Raw genomic sequence first — 19,070 nt, forward strand, 5'->3', positions numbered from 1 at the left:
AATGTTTGGTCAGTAACATGGGTCTCCCAGTCCCTCCTGCTCTGCAGTAAACAGAAAATGCATTGTCTGGTATCCTGTTCCCACTTTATCCAATCAGGATAGAGAACTCCACACTGCAAAAATAAGAATTAAAAACTAGTTTTAAGCAAATGTGTCCTTGAAACAAGTAAAATAATCTGCCCGTGCAGTAAGCAAATTTGGCTTGGCAAGATTTCTTGAAATAAGTCTATATATCTATCTTCTCTGTGATGGCTGTCGGAATGTAGAGCTATTATTTTAACACATAGACCACTTATTTAACAAAGAAAATACCACTTACAGCACCTTTAACGAACGAGGGAGTGAGTGAGAGAGAAAGAAAGATCGTTGCTCACCGACATCATCACTTTCCTTCTCCTTCTCCTCCTCCATCTCCTCGTCGGTGAGGTGGACCTTCACGGAGGACGTGGGGCTGAATGTCGCTACAGTAACGTCCTCCAGGACCCGTCTGACGGCGTCACTGCCACTTGTCCCTGCGATCCCATAGGTTTGTGCGTACAGGTTAGCTGCTGCCACCACGTAGTTCATATGGGTTGCCTGCAACACACCACATACAAACCTGCTAATCAATACAGCTGATCCTCTGACCTGCACTGTACCGGGCCTGGCTTAAAGGGGCATTTTGCAGATTTTTAACATGAATAGTCATCATGGTCTGTAGGAGCTGCGAGCTCAGGCACGGGAAGAGGTGACAACAACACCTGACACAAACGGAGGGACAAGAATGGACAAGAGAAGACAGGAGACCAGGAATGGGGGAGAAGGTGAAGACATTAGACTGATAGGAAAAACTGATAAGGAAATAGGACTAAACAAAGGTAAAGAGAGATATGGAGGAGGAGAGGACAGCAGATGATTTCCTCATGTTAGTCTATAGGCGACTGCAGCATTGGGGATTGCTGAAGCCCCAATCTGTGATATAGTAGATGGCAAATATTATATTGTAATAGTGCATGGAGGAGAGCAGACATTTAATGTACTGCAGACACCATTTCCTCAACTATTTCTTCAACTTTGCTTGAGTGTGGCCTATTACAGTTGAAAATAGTTGAGGAAATTATGTGTGCAGTTCACTACAAGTATCTCCTCTGGGTGATGTCATCCGGAGGCATTTCTGGGGGGAAATGTAGCTGAGGAACACAAAGAACATGTTGGTACATTTGAAGTCCGATTATATATCATGTCCTCCTCACAAAAGAACAGGATAGAAATCATTGAAATTCCCATTTAATATAATACACAGTATACTTCATGAAAACAAACAGAACCAACCCATGGTCATATTGGACCACACGAAGCAGGACATGTCCCACCATACACAAACAGAGGGGAAATGTAGGCTGGAGAGAAATATTTACTTTAGCAACAACATATGAGAGTGAGTTACATATTGTGGTTTCTGGCACCGGTGCCAATAAGCCGCCATTAGGGCTGGGTAAAAAGAAAAGAAGGATTTTCCAGATTAAAATCGAGCTTCATTTGAATTATGGTCAATTCTTAATGTAAACATTACATTGAGAGAATGGGACCTTGCGAATCAGAACCAAATGGAGTCAGGAAGTCAGTGGCGATACCCAGCCCTGACCTAGCGTGACTTCAGAGTATGTTATTGCTTTCACACAACTTTTTACTTTACATAATCTTTTTAAACACAACATTAAACAAAGGCCCAGAGCTTTATTTTGGCCATCAAACAACAATTACTTCCCCATTGCTAAGCGGCGTAACGTGCCAGTTCCTATACTGTGGTCATAAGCACTGAGGAATGTCTCTCGTCCAATCACAATGAGTGTTTGGATGGAGTAATTGTTATATAACCGACATCACACAGCATGTCCTATATGTGGAACAGCACCAGGCTGCTCTAGCAACCTACAGTATGCACGTCAAAGAGGAGTCGCATTAAAGGTAGAATATGTAATGCCGCCGAACAGCAACCTCTCGGGAAAAAAGAGCCCTGCTTGGTATTGCATTTTGTTGAAATTTTTTCTTTTGGTTGAATTTGGAGTTTAGTAACTTGGTATTATACTGTGCATTTCTCCAGACCTCTCTTTGGAGAGCCTGCGGTGTGGCCAGCAGTAACAAACTCTCCCCTGTGATGCACTACATATTGTGTATGTAGAGAGATAAAGTAGCTACATTCTACTGTGGTGCACTGAGTCTGTTTGTAGATATAAAGCTACATTATACTGTGATGCACTGAGCCTGTTTGTAGATAGAAAGCTACATTCTACTGTGATGCACTGAGCCTGTTTGTAGATAGAAAGCTACATTTATACTGTGATGCACTGAGCCTGTTTGTAGATAGAAAGCTACATTCTACTGTGATGCACTGAGTCTGTTTGTAGATAGAAAGCTACATTCTACTGTGATGCACTGACTCTGTTTGTAGATAGGAAGCTACATTCTACTGTGATGCACTGAGTCTGTTTGTAGATAGAAAGCTACATTTATACTGTGATGCACTGAGCCTGTTTGTAGATAGAAAGCTACATTCTACTGTGATGCACTGAGCCTGTTTGTAGATAGAAAGCTACATTTATACTGTGATGCACTGAGCCTGTTTGTAGATAGAAAGCTACATTTATACTGTGATGCACTGAGTCTGTTTGTAGATAGGAAGCTACATTCTACTGTGATGCACTGAGTCTGTTTGTAGATAGAAAGCTACATTCTACTGTGATGCACTGACTCTGTTTGTAGATAGAAAGCTACATTTATACTGTGATGCACTGAGCCTGTTTGTAGATAGAAAGCTACATTCTACTGTGATGCACTGAGTCTGTTTGTAGATAGAAAGCTACATTCTACTGTGATGCACTGACTCTGTTTGTAGATAGAAAGCAACATTCTACTGTGATGCACTGACTCTGTATGTAGATAGGAAGCTACATTCTACTGTGATGCACTGACTCTGTATGTAGATAGGAAGCTACATTCTACTGTGATGCACTGAGTCTGTTTGTAGATAGGAAGCTACATTCTACTGTGATGCACTGAGTCTGTTTGTAGATAGAAAGCTACATTCTACTGTGATGCACTGACTCTGTACATAGATAGAAAGCTACATTCTACTGTGATGCACTGAGCCTATACGTGGGCGACAGTGGCTCAGCAGGTAGAGCGGTCGTCTGGGAATCAGATGGTTCCCAGTTCCATTCCGGCTCCTCCCGGGCAGCGTGTCGAAGTGTCCTTGAGCAAGACACTTAACCCCTAAACTTCTCCCGAAGAGCAGGTTGGCAGCACCTTGCATGTTTGCCTCTGCCGTCGGTGAATGGGTGAATGTGAGTTGTAAAAGCACTTTGGATAAAAGCGCTATATAAAAGCGGAACTATACTAAACTAAACTATACTATGTAGATGGATATCTACTGTGATGCACTGAGCCTGTATGTAGATTGAAAGCTACATCCCTGTATCCTGCCCTTTGTCCTTTTCATCGTGGTCTGTAGGAGCTGCGAGCTCAGGCATGGGAAGAGGTGACAACAACAACACCTGACACAAACAGCGGGGCAAGAAAGGAGAAGACAAGAGAAGACAGGAGACCAGAAATGGGGGAGGAGGTGAAGACATTAGACTGATGGGAAAAACTGATAGGAAATAGGACTAAACAAAGGTAGAGAGATATGGAGGAGGAGAGGACAGCAGATGATTTCCTCATGTTAATCTATAGGCGACTGCACTAGAGGGGATTGCTAAAGCCCCAATCTGTGATATGTAGATGGAAAATATGATATTTTATGAATATGACTGTAAAAAAATAGAAATTCAGCCACGAAATACAGAAAATACATTATAAAAATACATTTGTTTTTTGTGAGTTAGTTCTTGTATCAAGAGAGACTCCATTCTCCTTCATGGTGGTGGGGCTACCCATATTGTTTACGTTTGGATCACTGATTGGGGTTTTAAGGCAGGGGATCGGAAGCAGTGAATCATCGAAACTTCAAACTCACTCCACTATAACCCCGAGTCACATTCACCTCACTCATCACTGCTCCATTGTCAGCCCATGTGGGCTCTTTTGTGAGCCTACGCATGCGATCCAGTGAATATGGTCTTGATTAAGTGAGCATGTGTGTGTGCACGTGGCGCGCAGTGCACAAAAACAGATGGGTAGCAAAGCGCGTGAATGTGTGTGTGGAGAGATAGTGTGGGGGTTCACATCCTGCATGTAGATAGAAATCCACCTTGCTTGGGACGTATGTATACATGCAAGTGTCACTCATGACCCAGATAATAATCAAACCTGCAGCTAGAGAGAAAGAGAGAGAGGAAGTGACATCAACAGATAAGATAAGAATGTGAGAAATCGTCAAAAAATCATCAGTACTGACTCACTGAACCAAAGATACCGTAATAAAGGAAGATAATGCATTATAGGCTGCAGCAGTGGGATGAAAGTGGAACAGTTCCCGTCTCCTATGTGGGCGGGACATTTACACTGGCACCATTGTTAACACGGTGAGATCGCCGCACAAGCCTAAAAAAAGCCTACAGGTCAGAAAAACGTCAATTCAGTGTCAGAATGTTCAGAACACCTTCACCTTTTAAGATATGGTCCAATCTTATATTTCCAATCAAATATTTCTATGGTAAAGAAAAAGAATGGCACTTTTGGCCAAAACCTCCACATCTCCTATTGAGGGCGGGGGCAGTAAGCCAATGCCACACCTTGTGTAGCTCACAAGACGCAATACAGGAAGTGAGAAGGACTTGGTTAGTCTCCCGTTGAGAGGTCTCTGGTAGAACTCACGTCGTTAGGGTCAAAGGTCAGCTGCTGGGGACATCTCTTGACTCCGGACCAGAACGGCAGACCAGAGCTGGTCAGCTGAGGGGAGAGGATGAAACAGCTCCGTTATCAATACGATGCCTTTCTGATACACGCAGCGTGACTCTACACAATGAAGGCACACATGGCCCCTGGAGCTCAAGTCAGGATCACATGTGACCACCTCATCGAATTTATGAAAATACCGATGCAGGGCCACACTCAAACAGCCACGATGAGAAGAGTTTTTCTCCCACAGAAATCCTTATACTACAAACAGTTGGTCATGGGACGGGGTTGCACGCTGTTCAACAAGGTCTGTGAGCAGGAGCACGCGCGCACATGCACGGATGTGCACACGCGTGCACACAAGAATGCGCTGCACTCGACTGATGCGCCACCTCGCCAAGTATCCACCTGGCTACTTTGCATAACAATAGCTCAGGTCGTCAGGTGTGTTCAAATACGTCCTCAGATACATTCACACAAAACTTGTGAATGAAATGTGTTACAATCCATTCCTAGAGGCAATTAGGCATTGTCTTTATTCTGTGTGCACGCGAGGGAACATGTATGCGCATGCGCGGGAGCGCGCGTGCACGTGGCGTCATTAAAACACTGTGCAACCAGGTATGAAATCACCAACGCACAGGGCGGCTGGGTGGCGCAGCGGAGATTGCGCTCGTCACCAATGCAAGAGATTCCGGTCTCGAATCCGGGTGTCAGCATTGCCTCCGGCTTGGGCCGGCCGTCATACTGGCTCAATTGGCAGAGTCAGCGGGTGGAAGTCGATGGGTGGTAATCTGGACGTTGTGGACAGCGACTCCCACAGGTCGGTTGGGGGACACCTGCACAGCAGAGACAGGAAATAGCGGGGGTAGTGTGAGCCTCCCACACGTTACACCTCGCCAATGAGAGTCCGCGCTGGCAGGTGAAAAGATGTGACAGGCTGCCTCCTCGTGTACCGGAGGGGACACGTGATGCAAGGCTTCTATCTTCCCTACAACCGACCAGTGGGGGGCATATGCGAGCAACGTTCAAGACAGGGGAGGGGAGAATTGGAAACACGAAATTGGGATGGGAGAAAAATAGAAAATAAGGAGAAAAAGTGGATAAAAAAAAAAGAAATCACCAACAAAGTAACACTAATATATACTTACACTAAAACGGTATAACAATATTTGATGGTATTAGGTATTTTTCCCCCAGTGTAAATTATAGTGTGATTTGACATATTTTTGATGTCTTATTATTATTCTTTTTGTAATACAATTGTCATGGTGCTTTTTAAATTTGTATTCAAATTCTATCCCAAAATCTTTATAATACTGCTGCGAGGAACAATATTTTATATAACATATTTAACTGGAATTATGTTGCTAGGGGAACAGTTTGGACCCACATGGTGTTTCCTGTCAATTATTGCGTTCGCAAACAGTGCAACAGCAAATAAACGTCTGGTCCTTGTAGTTGTCACGGCTATACTTACGCACTGTGGCTTACAACACGATGTATACATAAGTATCCCAGATGAATACAGTCCACGTTGAAAATACACTTTGCCCTTGACAGTCATCTGCCACACCATGCAGCCCCACATTCCTATTAGCCCAGACCTAATATTGTTATCAGGTGTGTGTTGGCAATTTGTTGGCCTGATAAAGGAACAAGGGACCTTTGGGTGGGTGGCTGGGGGCTGCTTTGATCTGGACAACTGGCCCATATGCTGGGAGAGCAAACCTGATGAGAGTGTCTGTCTGTTCACTCCTCTCTATGGGGGGGGGGGGGCTATCAGCAGTATCCCCCTTTACAAAGGCAGGCTTCTGTTGGCTTACGGCTGAGACAAGACAAGCATAATAAAAATATCTCAGCGACAGTTGTGTGCCTCTTTCAGCATTACGGGGGGAAAACCCCACTCGCTCACATGTGATCACATGTTATTTTATTAAGCACTAAAACAGTAACAGGCAGTCACTTGTGAGGAACTGTCCCAAAGCTAAAGAAGCCTGAGACTGCAATCGTCAATGTCGTACTGATAATCTAATGATGGCTGAGTATTTCACCCACACACCCGTGAAACATGTTGAGTGTTGAGCGATTTCTATGGCGCTTTTCTACAAGTCAAAGTGGCTTTACAGTAGTGAGGCAGGGGTAGTGAGACAAACATAGTCAGGCACGACACAAACACACAAGGACGGACTGGTTTTCACTTCATACTAAACTGCACGGACTACAATGTATAAGGCGGCACGGTGGTGTAGTGGTTAACACTGTCGTTCCCCCCCCGATAAGAGAAACCCAATGGAAAAACATGCACAACAGATCGCTAATGCTGTTGCGTCCCTGACGAAGGCGGGCAGGAGCACTTGGTGGATTGGTCCATGGGGCGCGGTCCCTCGCCGACGCCCCTATCTGCTCCCGGCTGCCCTTGGGGGGGAAGGACGACAGGATGGGTCAAGTGCAGAGACTCGCATCGGCGACCCAACAATTACATGTGTGTTTGTGCCGCCCATCGCATGTGTGTCACTGCATGCCAAATAAAGACTTCTCCAGTCCTGCATTATTATTATTATTATTATTATTATTATTATTATTATTATTATTATTATTATTATTATTATTATTATTATTATTATTATTATTATTATTATTATTATTATTATTATTATTATAATAACATATGACGTATATCATGCCAGTTAGGGTACCTTATGTATACTGTATACTTTACTTACTCATAGTATATATTTAGATTCTAGTGTTTATTGTAACCATATTTATTTTTAATATAACTGATAGGGCATACAGACTCTCATCTGTACCTTTGATTACACTGCCTACTTGCTCATATTCTTATATTCAGAGTTAATTCTATTGTTTACACTGCCTATTTTTATTTTCTACTGTACTATAATTTTATTGCCTGCATTTAATTTATGTCTACTATTTCCATGCCCATACCTGTACCCCCCCCCCCCCCCCCCCCATGCTGCTAATAAAGGAATGTCTTATCTTATCTTATACCAATTTATAACCTGGAGCTGCAACAACAGCTCCAACACTGCCTCTTCAGGTCAATACCAGGCTAACATACAGCACCAGTATCAGGAGAAGTACTGAAGGCTGATAACAAGAGTCATGGACATGACATGCATTTCTTACAGAAAGATATATGGATACAGCATTTATTTAGCGATTTGCTAGTCTTCTGACACTCAAAGCATTTTACATGTCCCGATCGGATCGGACAGATCGGAATCGCAGCCGATCACTGCATGTTTTAATTGATTGGTATTGATCGGCAGCTATATTAAGCCCAATCAAATTCAGATCCTTTTTTGTTAGAAGAAATGAATGAAGGGTTGTCACCAGCTTGGCTGGCCGTCTGCACTGATACAATTGGCTGTATCAGAGGGTGGGAGAAGCTGGCGGGGTGGGTCCGGGTCGTTGTAAACAGTGACTCCTACAGTTCGGTCGGGGCGCCTGCTAAGCGCGGATTGGACGTGAGGGGGATAGTGTGGTCCTCCCACACGCTACGCCCTCTCAATGAGAATCCGCGCTGCCAGGTGAAAAGAAGCGGTGATTGGCTGGACGTGTGTCGGAGGAAGCACGTGGTAGCCTCCACTCTCCCAGATGATCTGACTGTGGGGGGTAAGTGCGCAGCGACCAGGAAGGGACTGGGAATTGGCATACGACTAACATTGGGATGGGAGAAAATCGGAGGAAAATGGAGGGGGAAAAAGACCAATAAAAAAAAAAAAAAAGGAAATGAATGAAAACCCTTAAGGGAAAGCTGTGATGTAGGCATTTATTTTCTTTAAGCAGAGCTAATCAATTCCCAATCATATCTTACCTACATTGAAATGTTTTTGACTAACTTTAATGGACTTGAAGTGTGCACCGTGCTGCTATATTATCTAGGAAAATACTAATATGGGATCGGGACTCGGTATCGGCAGATACTCAATATTAAGCGTTGGGGTTAACCCTTTCACTACCACACTACCAAAGGGTTAACCCTTTCACGGCGAAAATAATGAAGGTTAACCGTCTCACTGCCACACGACAAAGGGTTAACCCTTTCACAACCACACTACAGAAGGTTAACCCTTTCACTACCACACTACAGACGGTTAACCGTCTGTAGTGTGGTAGTGAAAGGGTTAACCTTCCGTCGTGTGGTAGTGAAAGGGTTAAACCGCTACACCTCCTGAGCTGCTGCTGCCCCAGACCTGGACCTACTGGACCTGCTGGAGTGGATTATATCTCAATCACTTCTCTCCAGTCTATCGTGTTCAGTAAAAACCAATGGGGCTCTGTATCGGATGATATCTAAACAGGTAGTACTCAGAATCAGACCCAGGCACAATATCTGCCATGTCATGCACACATACAGGTGCGGCAATCCATCTGTTTTACGCAGCTCATCATCTTTGTTTGCTAGCGGGCCGTTTATGAACGTTAAACTGGCGGCTGCTTTATCTTAGTTCCTCAGGAAGCTCTGTGGGCGAGAATGACCAAACTGAAACTACAGCCTTCCCTCGTAGAGCCGACCTCTAAGAGAGAACAGGGAGAAAGATAACAAAGAAGGAACTAAAAAGTTGAACAGCATACAGTAGGTCAGGACGTCTTCCCGACTCTCTGTTTTGGTTTGTGTTGATTTTAGACCTAATCCTGAAACAGTCCACCTGGGTATATGTAGTTGTTATTGCTGTGTAATTGTCAGAGAATGTGCTGTGAGTAAGTGCTTTTCACCCTTTTTTCAGAACTACTTCAGCTTTCAATGTCTGTTATTGGTTGAACTTACTGTATGTTTTGACAAGGAAAACTAAAAATCAGAATGGGATTTTTAAAGGTTTGTAGTGAAGTAGACACTGCAATTGACCATCAATTTAGCTTATCACATGTCAATTTTGAACAACTATTATGCAACTGCAATAAATAGTTTGAACCCTGGCCTTTTAGATGATGCTTTTTAGGCAAATTTGTACTCGCTTTTTTCTAGGCAGAATTTTGACCTTGGTGGTTGACCTTGAAGCAGGTAGAATTCTACTTGTGTTTACTTCCTTAATAACTCCCACAGTTTTTGGCAATATATGTGAAGAAACTCCTTGGCTTTCAGACGGCGCTGAGCTTTTTCCGATAGCGCAAATACTTACGGAGTTACGGTACAGAGAAGCAGCAGTGGTAAATGGGCCCCAGGAAGGGCCCGTAGGTTTAAAAGAACCAGCTTCACGCTGACATTTTGATTAAAGGGATAGTTCAGATTTGTTTTTGGAACCCTAACCCCAGTTATTTATTTTGTATTCTTTTTGTAATAGGCCCTAATCATTTGGCATAAGATATTGATGGCTAGTGCATTTGTTTGGCTATTGTGTCACAAAGTAAATAAACTCCCATTGAAATGGTGACCGCTGTGTCATTCATGTTTAATGTAGACCTTTTTTTATTTGTATGTCAGCTCTTTGACCACCAGAGTGGAGGTGACTCAACCTGACTTGGACTCAGACTCAGACTAGGGTAACAGGGACTCGACTCGGGCTCTTCTTTGGTGACTCGGATTTGGACTCGGACTCAAACACTGGGGACTCGAGACTTGACTCGGACTCGAGATTTAGTGACTCGACTACAACACTGCCAATACTTCATCCGGGCAAACAGACTACTGACGGATAGACTCTAAATGATCAGATGAGCAGACAGACAAAAGCACCTTAAGAGACTTACACACCACACAAGCACACTTATTACATGCACACACTGCTGCTTTTTACACTGGATATATATATATATATATATATATATATATATATATATATATATATATATATATATATATATATATTAGGGATGTCCGATATTATCGGCCGACCGATATTATCGGCCGATATCGGCAGTAAAATGTGATATCGGAAAATATCGGTATCGGTTTAAAAAAAGAAAAAAACAATAACAATATTTGTTATATATATATCCAGTGAAATGATTAGTTACCTAAAATTATTCAGTTTTTTGGGGTGGGAAACCCTGCATATATCGGTATCGGTTGATATCGGTTGATATCGGTATCGGAAATTAAGAGTTGGACAATATCGGAATATCGGTATCGGTAAAAAAGCCAATATCGAGCATCCCTGGGATATATTAGGGATGCTCGATATTGGCTTTTTTACCGATACCGATATTCCGATATTGTCCAACTCTTAATTTCCGATACCGATATCAACCGATACCGATATATGCAGGGTTTCCCACCCCAAAAAACGGAATAATTTCAGGTAACTAATAATTTCACTTGATATATATATAACAAATATTGTTATTGTTTTTTTCTTTTTTTAAACCGATACCGATATTTTCCGATATCACATTTTACTGCCGATATCGGCCGATAATATCGGTCGGCCGATAATATCTGACATCCCTAATATATATATATATATATACAGACACTATGGTTGAGGAGCCAGGAAAAACAAGCATCCCACCTTTTTCTGAATGTATGTACATTTTAAAAAGCCATGACAATTAAATAATCAGAATCAGAATCAATAACGTTATTGATCGGTAGGGTGACGTCCTCTCTCAGTGCAATCCACACTGTTCCTCATACTACTAGCTTCGGATAGATAGCCACAAACCAATGCAAAGTCAATCTCCCGTCTGTACAAGCTGACCGAGGCTCACTGGAATCTACTTTGTGTGCACTGTGGAGTACGTTTCAGGGGGCCTCAGTACAGACAGGAGCTCGACCCCATTGAGAGAAACTGAGGAAGGGCTCTACCAATGAATCAACATTGTTAAGTAAGAAATAGGAATGGGTTACCAAAGTTCAGAACTATCCCTTTAATGGGTCAGTTCACTAATATGCACCTTTTGACCCCTTGATTCTAACCTTTTTGACCAAAATGCACTTTTGTACTGACCAAATTAATGTATTAGACCTGACAGATCAGCTATATAAGGATCCTGTTCTAACAGTGTCATGTTTCTTGTGCGTTAATAGTGTCATCTATGTCTCTTGTCCCTTGTTCTGTCTTGGATGTGTTGGAAGTGCAGCTTGTTCTGTGTTGGAAGTGCAGCTGTTTGCCATATTCATGCCTTAAATTGCCCCTTGCGGGACTAGTAAAGTTCTTTGAATTTAATTGAATTGGTAAAGGTATAGGTGTGAGAGTCGGCGCTCAGCAGCATTGACTGAATATAATACCAGAAGACAACGTCGTGCTCCCAAGAGAGTGAAAGAGAGAAAAATAAATTCTATGCATTTCACTCAGACAGGATATGAATAGAATGAAATCAGTCTCGGTCCAGTGGAATTGCTATTGACCCACATCTAGCAGGGCTATGAGCCGGCTAGACAGGGCCTGTTGCTGGGACATGGGGACCGGGGTTAGTGGGGTCTGTTTGGGTTGGTACTAATCCCTCCCCATGCCCCCCCCCCCCCCCCCACCCGAAGCTGTGACAGAAACATGTGACATCATCACCCTCTCTCTGCATACCACACCAGATTACAGACACTTACACTAGGCACTTGGGAGATGTTTATTGGTGATGCATTTCAGAAAAATGTGTTCACAGTGTTCCTCAAGCCTGAGGAAACAGCTGTTTTCACTGCTGTGCTCATTTACTGCGTTAAGTGTTTGAATAATGGAGAAATTCCCCCAAAAAACAATGCTGATTTTGGGCATAATCACAAACATATTCCCAAAGCTTCCAACTGTTTTGCACACACTCGTTTAGTTCGGCAGTTATTCGGCACAAGGATTCAGTGTCTTCCGGTGAGGTCACGGGAGGATGTGTTCAACTATAACTCATTGATTCTCAACAACTGTCAAACTAAACAAATGGGTTCCAAACGGTTTAAAGATTTGAGATATGTGTGAGATTATGTACCAAATAAATTAGCATAGTTTTTTTTGGTGAAGTGCTCCTTTAATGAAATGGGCCATTTTATAATCATTGGTACATATACATACTGTAGATACATATGTGATACGCAGTGTATATCTACTTGCTGAGATAAAAAAAAAACTGTGTGCGGTGCTATTTGGGAATAGCACCGCACACGACCGCAGCAGACGGCAATTGGAGGTGGGCTTCCTACTCTCCAGGAAATTTACAACAGGCGTTGCAACTTGCAGGGCCAAGGCTAAGAGAATAGTCAAGGACTCCACCCAAGCAACTGCCTCTTTGCAATGCTGCAGTCAGGCAAGCGCTACCGGAGTTTCATGGCCAGTACAAAGAGACTCAAAAGGAGCTTCTATCCCCAGGCCATAAGGATGCTCAAACACTAACCCATCCATCTGCATTCATTGCACACACTCACTTTAAACACTTTCTAACACTACACCATATTTGTATCTATTTATTACAAAAAGATTTGCACTACATACATACCTCATTTTTGCATGTTTGCATACAAAAAAAGAAATTAGCATTTTGTACCTCATTGTTTTGAACTTGAAACTATTACAAGCAAAAATGATGCAGCGGACGCACGTGCACGACAGCGCCCCCCGAGTGTCCATGAACACAACTGCAGGCGTTTGGGGGACGTTTAAACTCTTGTCTGCCTGTCGTTACCTGGTCGGGAGGGAAACAGTGCAGCAGCTGTTGTATGTGGTTGTTATAGAGGGTCTCCCACCGGCAGCGAGCCCACGCCACACAGTCCTCCCAGCCAGCCGGACGGAGCCCTCCGGTCCTCCCGTACGCCAGGCTGCTCCACACCCCCTCCAGAACCTCCAGGGCCTCAGCCTCCCCGCGGCCCAGCGTCTGCTCCACGAACCCTGTATCCCTGCAGGGGGAACAGGACAGAACAGTGACTCCGTGAGATTAAGGAGCAACTAATGGACATGTACGAAAAGTCCTCACCGAGTGGAAACACTTGGGGCGGTTGGAGGGGGGGACCAAACGATAAAGAAACGGATGCTGTGAGGTGGGTGGGCAGGATGAGTTTGGCTTTAACAGGTTTATTTAAACCATCTCAAGGTCCTCTGGCATAACAACATTGCATGTTCTCACCTCCTCCCTGGGTTTGACCTCCAGAGTGAAGCGGATTGACTCTTATTGTTCTGGCAGGGGCCACGTTTTAAATTCCAGCGGTAATCGTTTAACGACTCGACTGTGTAAATTAGGAGCAGGAGCGTTACCTGCTGGAAAACACAAGCCCCCGCTGCTGGGAGCCACCAACGACCTGGACCGAGAAGGTGAAGACATTCTGTAAGGAAGATAACTTGCTCTATCTAACGGCGAGAGGAGAATGGTTATGTGTCAGGATCTACAGTAGTTGGTTAAGTAGGAGAGTGGGTTGGGGGACTTCTATTTCCCACTCAGCACTAGTGTTGTCACGATACCAACATTTTGACTTTGATACCGATACCAGCTATCAAGTATCATGATACCGGTTCTAAAACAATATCACAGCAAAAACCAAAAACCAAAAAAATCGGGGTGCCACACCACGTTACTGCGCTTGCAGTATAATCGCAGCGTCCGGGGTTCTAATCCGGTGCATGTCCTCCCCATCTTCACCCAGCTTATATATATATAAATAATATTCTTTTCAGTTTTCTATTTTAGTCGAGTGAAACGCTTCAATTTCAAAGAAAATATGGCATCAGGCTATTATTCTAAATGTATCGATACTAATAACCGTTTTAACGGCTGGGTATCGTGTACCGTCTCACTCTCATAGCAAGGGAAGGAAGTGTTTAATGTGTTGTTGTTGTTGTTGTTGTTGTTGTTGTTGGTGGTAGTGTGGTGGGCCGCTCCGCGGGCAGTGTCCACATGCCTGGCTTGTTCCTGTGACAACACTGATGGGACGTACCTCCCAGTACTATAGCTCCAGTGCGATTTGAACCCTGTCCCCTGGCAGAAAGTGGCGTGCAGGAGGACCTGTGCCTCTGGAAATAGCAGAGCACAGACTCACTGTGTAATGGGGAAAACAGTCCTGCAGATGGCAACGCTTAAAAACAGCATTTGTGAGTAATGAAGGGCCTGTTGTTTGTAATGTAATGTAATCAAACTGTTTTTGAGAGCAATGTGTGCGAATTCTACCTTCTACAAGAACACTTGAATACAGGCCCAAACAGGTAACATGGAATCAGTTAGGAGGATATCTAACGAAGGAAAACAAAACAAGAAGTCTCCCTCTGATGTGGCTGATCCACATCACTGTGACAATACATTTCTTGGGACGGAGATGAGAGTTGACAATGCATGGAAGCATTTACTCTTTCATAATGAAGGATCTTGCTGTTTTTATATATATATTTTTTTTATCCACTTTTTCTCCTTATTTTCTATTTTTCTCCCATCCCAATTTCGCTGTTTCTAATTCTCCCCTCCCCTGTCTTGAACGTTGCTCGCATATGCCCCCCACATCTCGGTAGTAGGGAGGATAGCAGCCTTGCATCACGTGTCCCCTCCGGTACACGAGGAGGCAGCCTGTCACATCTTTTCACCTGCCAGCGGGGACTCTCATTGGCGAGGTGTAACGTGTGGGAGGCTCACACTACCCCCGCTATTTCCTGTCTCTGCTGTGCAGGCGTCCCCCAACCGACCTGTAGGAGTCGCTGTCCACAACGTCCAGATTACCACCCATCGACTTCCACCCGCTGACTCTCCCAATTGAGCCAGTATGACGGCCGGCCCAAGCCGGAGGCAACGCCGACAGCCGGATTTGAACTCGGTGTCTCATGCGTTGGTGACGAGCGCAATGTCCGCTGCTCCACCCAGCCGCCCTTTGCTGTTTTTATATTGTAATTTAATTGAAGTCCTTTCCCCCAGACTTTCATAATGTCTTTCTTGCCACAGGTAAGGCCTTATGTCCAGAACGGCTATCGTGAATCTAGACAGCTTTAGGATTCCACTGGTACGAACCATGGCATGCTAGCTTGTCAAGAGGGGGGGTAAATTATGCTCCAGATTTAGGCTCAATTCTGGTGAGGGAAAAACTGCCATGGACCTTTTCAAAGGGGTCCCGATATCTGAATGAAAATTGGTTCTATGGGTAGCCACAAGTCTTTATATGTATGCCCACCATGTGCTAATCCCATGAAGTTTTATGCATGCAGTTTGCAGTAGGCTATAATGTATAATAGTATATGTGTTATTTTTGCCTATTCTAAAATGGTGTATTTGAGTATTTCTATATACTTATACCTACACCGTCTTTTAATTGCATAGTATTGGGTACGACTGGAAAGCTGAGACTCTTGTGGATCCAATGAGCCCAGTTGTATTCATGTGTGATGATGTTAGTCCCCATAGTAGCCATTTCATTGTAGTGAGACCATTCTTTGAAATTTGACTTCACTGTATAAAATGACCTATTGTGACCTCTAGGATAATCACAGCCTCAAGAAACACGAGACTTTTAGACCACAAACTAGAAACCTAGGTCATTCAGAGGATGCATGGCGTTCCTAGGTATATTGAACATAAGGGGGCAGAAGTTCCACCCAAAATGCAATTCTTACAAAAATCTCAAAATGTCAAAGTTTCACAGCATGAATTCCTCAAGGTCTTAATGTGGTATTTGGGAGGAATTTATTAATTCTCGAGTGGTCAAAAATGGTTAAATTCTGCACCAAATATGTGTAACAAGTGGTATCAACCCAAACATTTCTGCAACAAACACATAATTCAGCCATGGCCATCATCATCATTCAGAATGGCCATCAATACACTTCCATCCTAACGTTCTAAGCCAGCGGTCGGGAACCTATGGCTCGCGAGCCATATATGGCTCTTCCGGTGACGACATATGGCTCCCAGACAATTTTAAGTTAAAAAAAAATATATATATTTTTTTGTGATATTTCTTAACACAATGGCGCCCAAGGACGGATATATCCGTGTTTCGAATCCATGCTTAAAGGACCGAAGGACGGATATATCCGTGGCAAGTTGTTTTGGCTTTTATTCCATTTTAATAACCTATTCAAGGTCGCCGAGCTGCACTGCAGATGTACCCTACTCTTTGAATTCGAGAAAGTGCATTACCGGCCAGATCCTCTTAGGGGCGCTATCGCGATAATGCAGTGTTCCCTGTGGCCGAAGTTGTCTTTTTTTTTTTTTTTTTTTTTTTTTTTAATGTAGTTTTCTACTCCCCTGAAGCGATAGCTATTGTCTGTTGCACGGAATACGTTTTGGATTGCGGATTTCAGTGTGCAGTAAGGGGATTTATCATCAGCCAATGGACATATCGATCTATCAGATGGCGATCGATAACTGGGAAATGGTCTGGCGGATCCAACCGGCTCATGGTAAGATCTTTTTCACGTAAATTACAGCCAGATCGGGCCTTGTTATGATACTCAACCAGCCGATCAGGGACCTGGGCTTGAACTATGACCTCTGCCAGTGGGTCTTGGACTTCCTGACGGGTAGACCCCAGGTGGTAAGAGCAGGCAACTGCACCTCCTCATCCATCACGCTCAACATAGGGGCCCCCCAGGGCTGTTTTCTGAGTCCCCTCCTCTACTCCCTGTACACACGTGACTGTGTGGCACAGCGGAACAACAACACAATCATCAAATTTGCTGATGACACAGTAGTGGTGGGCCTGATCTCTGCCAACGACGAGAGGGCCTACCTGGAAGAGGTAGAGAATCTGTCGCAGTGGTGTCAGGAGAACTGCCTCTCCCTGAACGTCAGCAAAACAAAAGAGATGATTGTGGACTTCAGGAGGTCGGGGGTCAGGGACTACAGCCCCCTCAGCATCGACGGGGCACCAGTTGAGACAGTGAACAGTTTCAAGTACCTAGGAGTCCACATATCCGAGGACTTGACATGGACCACACACATTGACAGTGTTGTGAAGAAGGCACGGCAACGCCTCTACTTCCTCAGGCACCTAAGGAAGTTCCAAGTCAGTCAGAAGATCCTTAAGAACTTCTACTCATGCACAATAGAGAGCATCCTGACTGGCAATATCACCTCCTGGTTTGGGAATAGCACCGCACAAGACCGCAGCAGACTACAGAGAGTGGCCCATTCAGCCGAACGCACAATTGGAGGGGGGCTTCCCACTCTCCAGAACATTTACAACAAGCGGTGCATGGGTAAGGCTAAGAGAATTATCAAAGACTCCAGCCACCCAAACAACTGCCTCCTTGAACTGCTGCGGTCAGGCAAGCGATACCGGAGTCTCATGGCAAGCACAGAAAGACTCAGAAGAAGCTTCTATCCCCAGGCCATCAGGTTGCTGAACGAACAATAACACTATGCAACAACCATCAAAAGCACTCACAGCACACACATCCACACGCACACACTCACTTTAAACAAACAACTCACTGCAGCACCTACTCTACACACTTTAGAACACCTAAACACACTTTATATTTATTGGCAAATAATTTGCACTACACAACCCATACCTCAGTACACCTTACTGTAAATTGTACCTAAATTGTACCTCATCCCATTTCTGCTTTGCACTATATAGTATATTGTATATTAGTATATTGTATAGTATATTGTATGGTAACTCAGTTACTTCTACTCTGCATTGAACATTGTACATATGTACATACTGAACACTTGTGTCTACGTACGTGACTTCTATTTTATACTTGCTATACTTATTTAATTTTATACTTATCCTTTTGTCTAGCACAGTCTCTGGAGCGAAACAGAAAGAAGCATTTTGTATAAAAGTATTCTGTACTTCTGTATGACAACTAATAAAGAAATTTGAACTTGATCAGCCTATGTGGCTACTTAGACGAACACGGTTATTGGTAATCAATAATAAGAAACAACGTCCCCCGCCCCCCCCCCCCCTTTCATGCATACATGCTTGAGGATCGTACCGATCATATGCAGTTTGAGTTTAAACTGTAGCTTCTGTATAACGGAAATGCCATTGGATATAACGTTAGTAGCTATTAGCCCTTTATCTAGCCTTCCAGGAAATATCCTAGCCGGAATCCCTTATAACGCTTATATAACGTATTGATGAATTTTTTTTTTACGCCATTTTGAAGGGACGGTTTATGGTCTCAATTGACAATGAGAATGGACAGATAGCAATACTATAAAGTATAGATTTAGCTCTACAAACAGCCCCAAGTCTGTTTACATATGCTGGTCGTCTAGAGCAGGGGTGTCCAACCTTTTTTGAACCAAGATCTACTTTTTTATTTACCACCTAGCCCGAGAGCTACCAGCCAAAATTGTATATTGTAAGCCGTCATTTGAGGCTTTATAAAAGCAGCATAATGAACACAAATCTGTCAGTGCCGAGTCTGACC

The 19,070-nt window shown here is 43.7% G+C and overlaps 1 protein-coding gene across 2 annotated transcripts in view; it reads right to left on the reverse strand.

The window, feature by feature from the left end:
- uba7 (ubiquitin-like modifier activating enzyme 7) overlaps positions 1-19,070 on the reverse strand; it is a 226,259-nt gene that overhangs the window by 139,882 nt on the left and 67,307 nt on the right. The window contains exons 16-18 of one of the 2 annotated variants that reach the window (XM_084316791.1): positions 13,393-13,603; positions 4,795-4,869; positions 375-576 (exon numbers count right to left, since the gene is read on the reverse strand). In XM_084316791.1, the coding sequence (XP_084172917.1) occupies positions 375-576; positions 4,795-4,869; positions 13,393-13,603 (488 nt within the window). The remainder of the gene's footprint in view (positions 1-374; positions 577-4,794; positions 4,870-13,392; positions 13,604-19,070) is intronic. The other variant, XM_084316792.1, reaches the window with a different exon arrangement.

This window comes from Notolepis coatsorum (genome assembly GCF_963971535.1).
Source record: "Notolepis coatsorum genome assembly, chromosome: 6".
In the NCBI taxonomy this organism is placed as follows: domain Eukaryota; kingdom Metazoa; phylum Chordata; class Actinopteri; order Aulopiformes; family Paralepididae; genus Notolepis; species Notolepis coatsorum.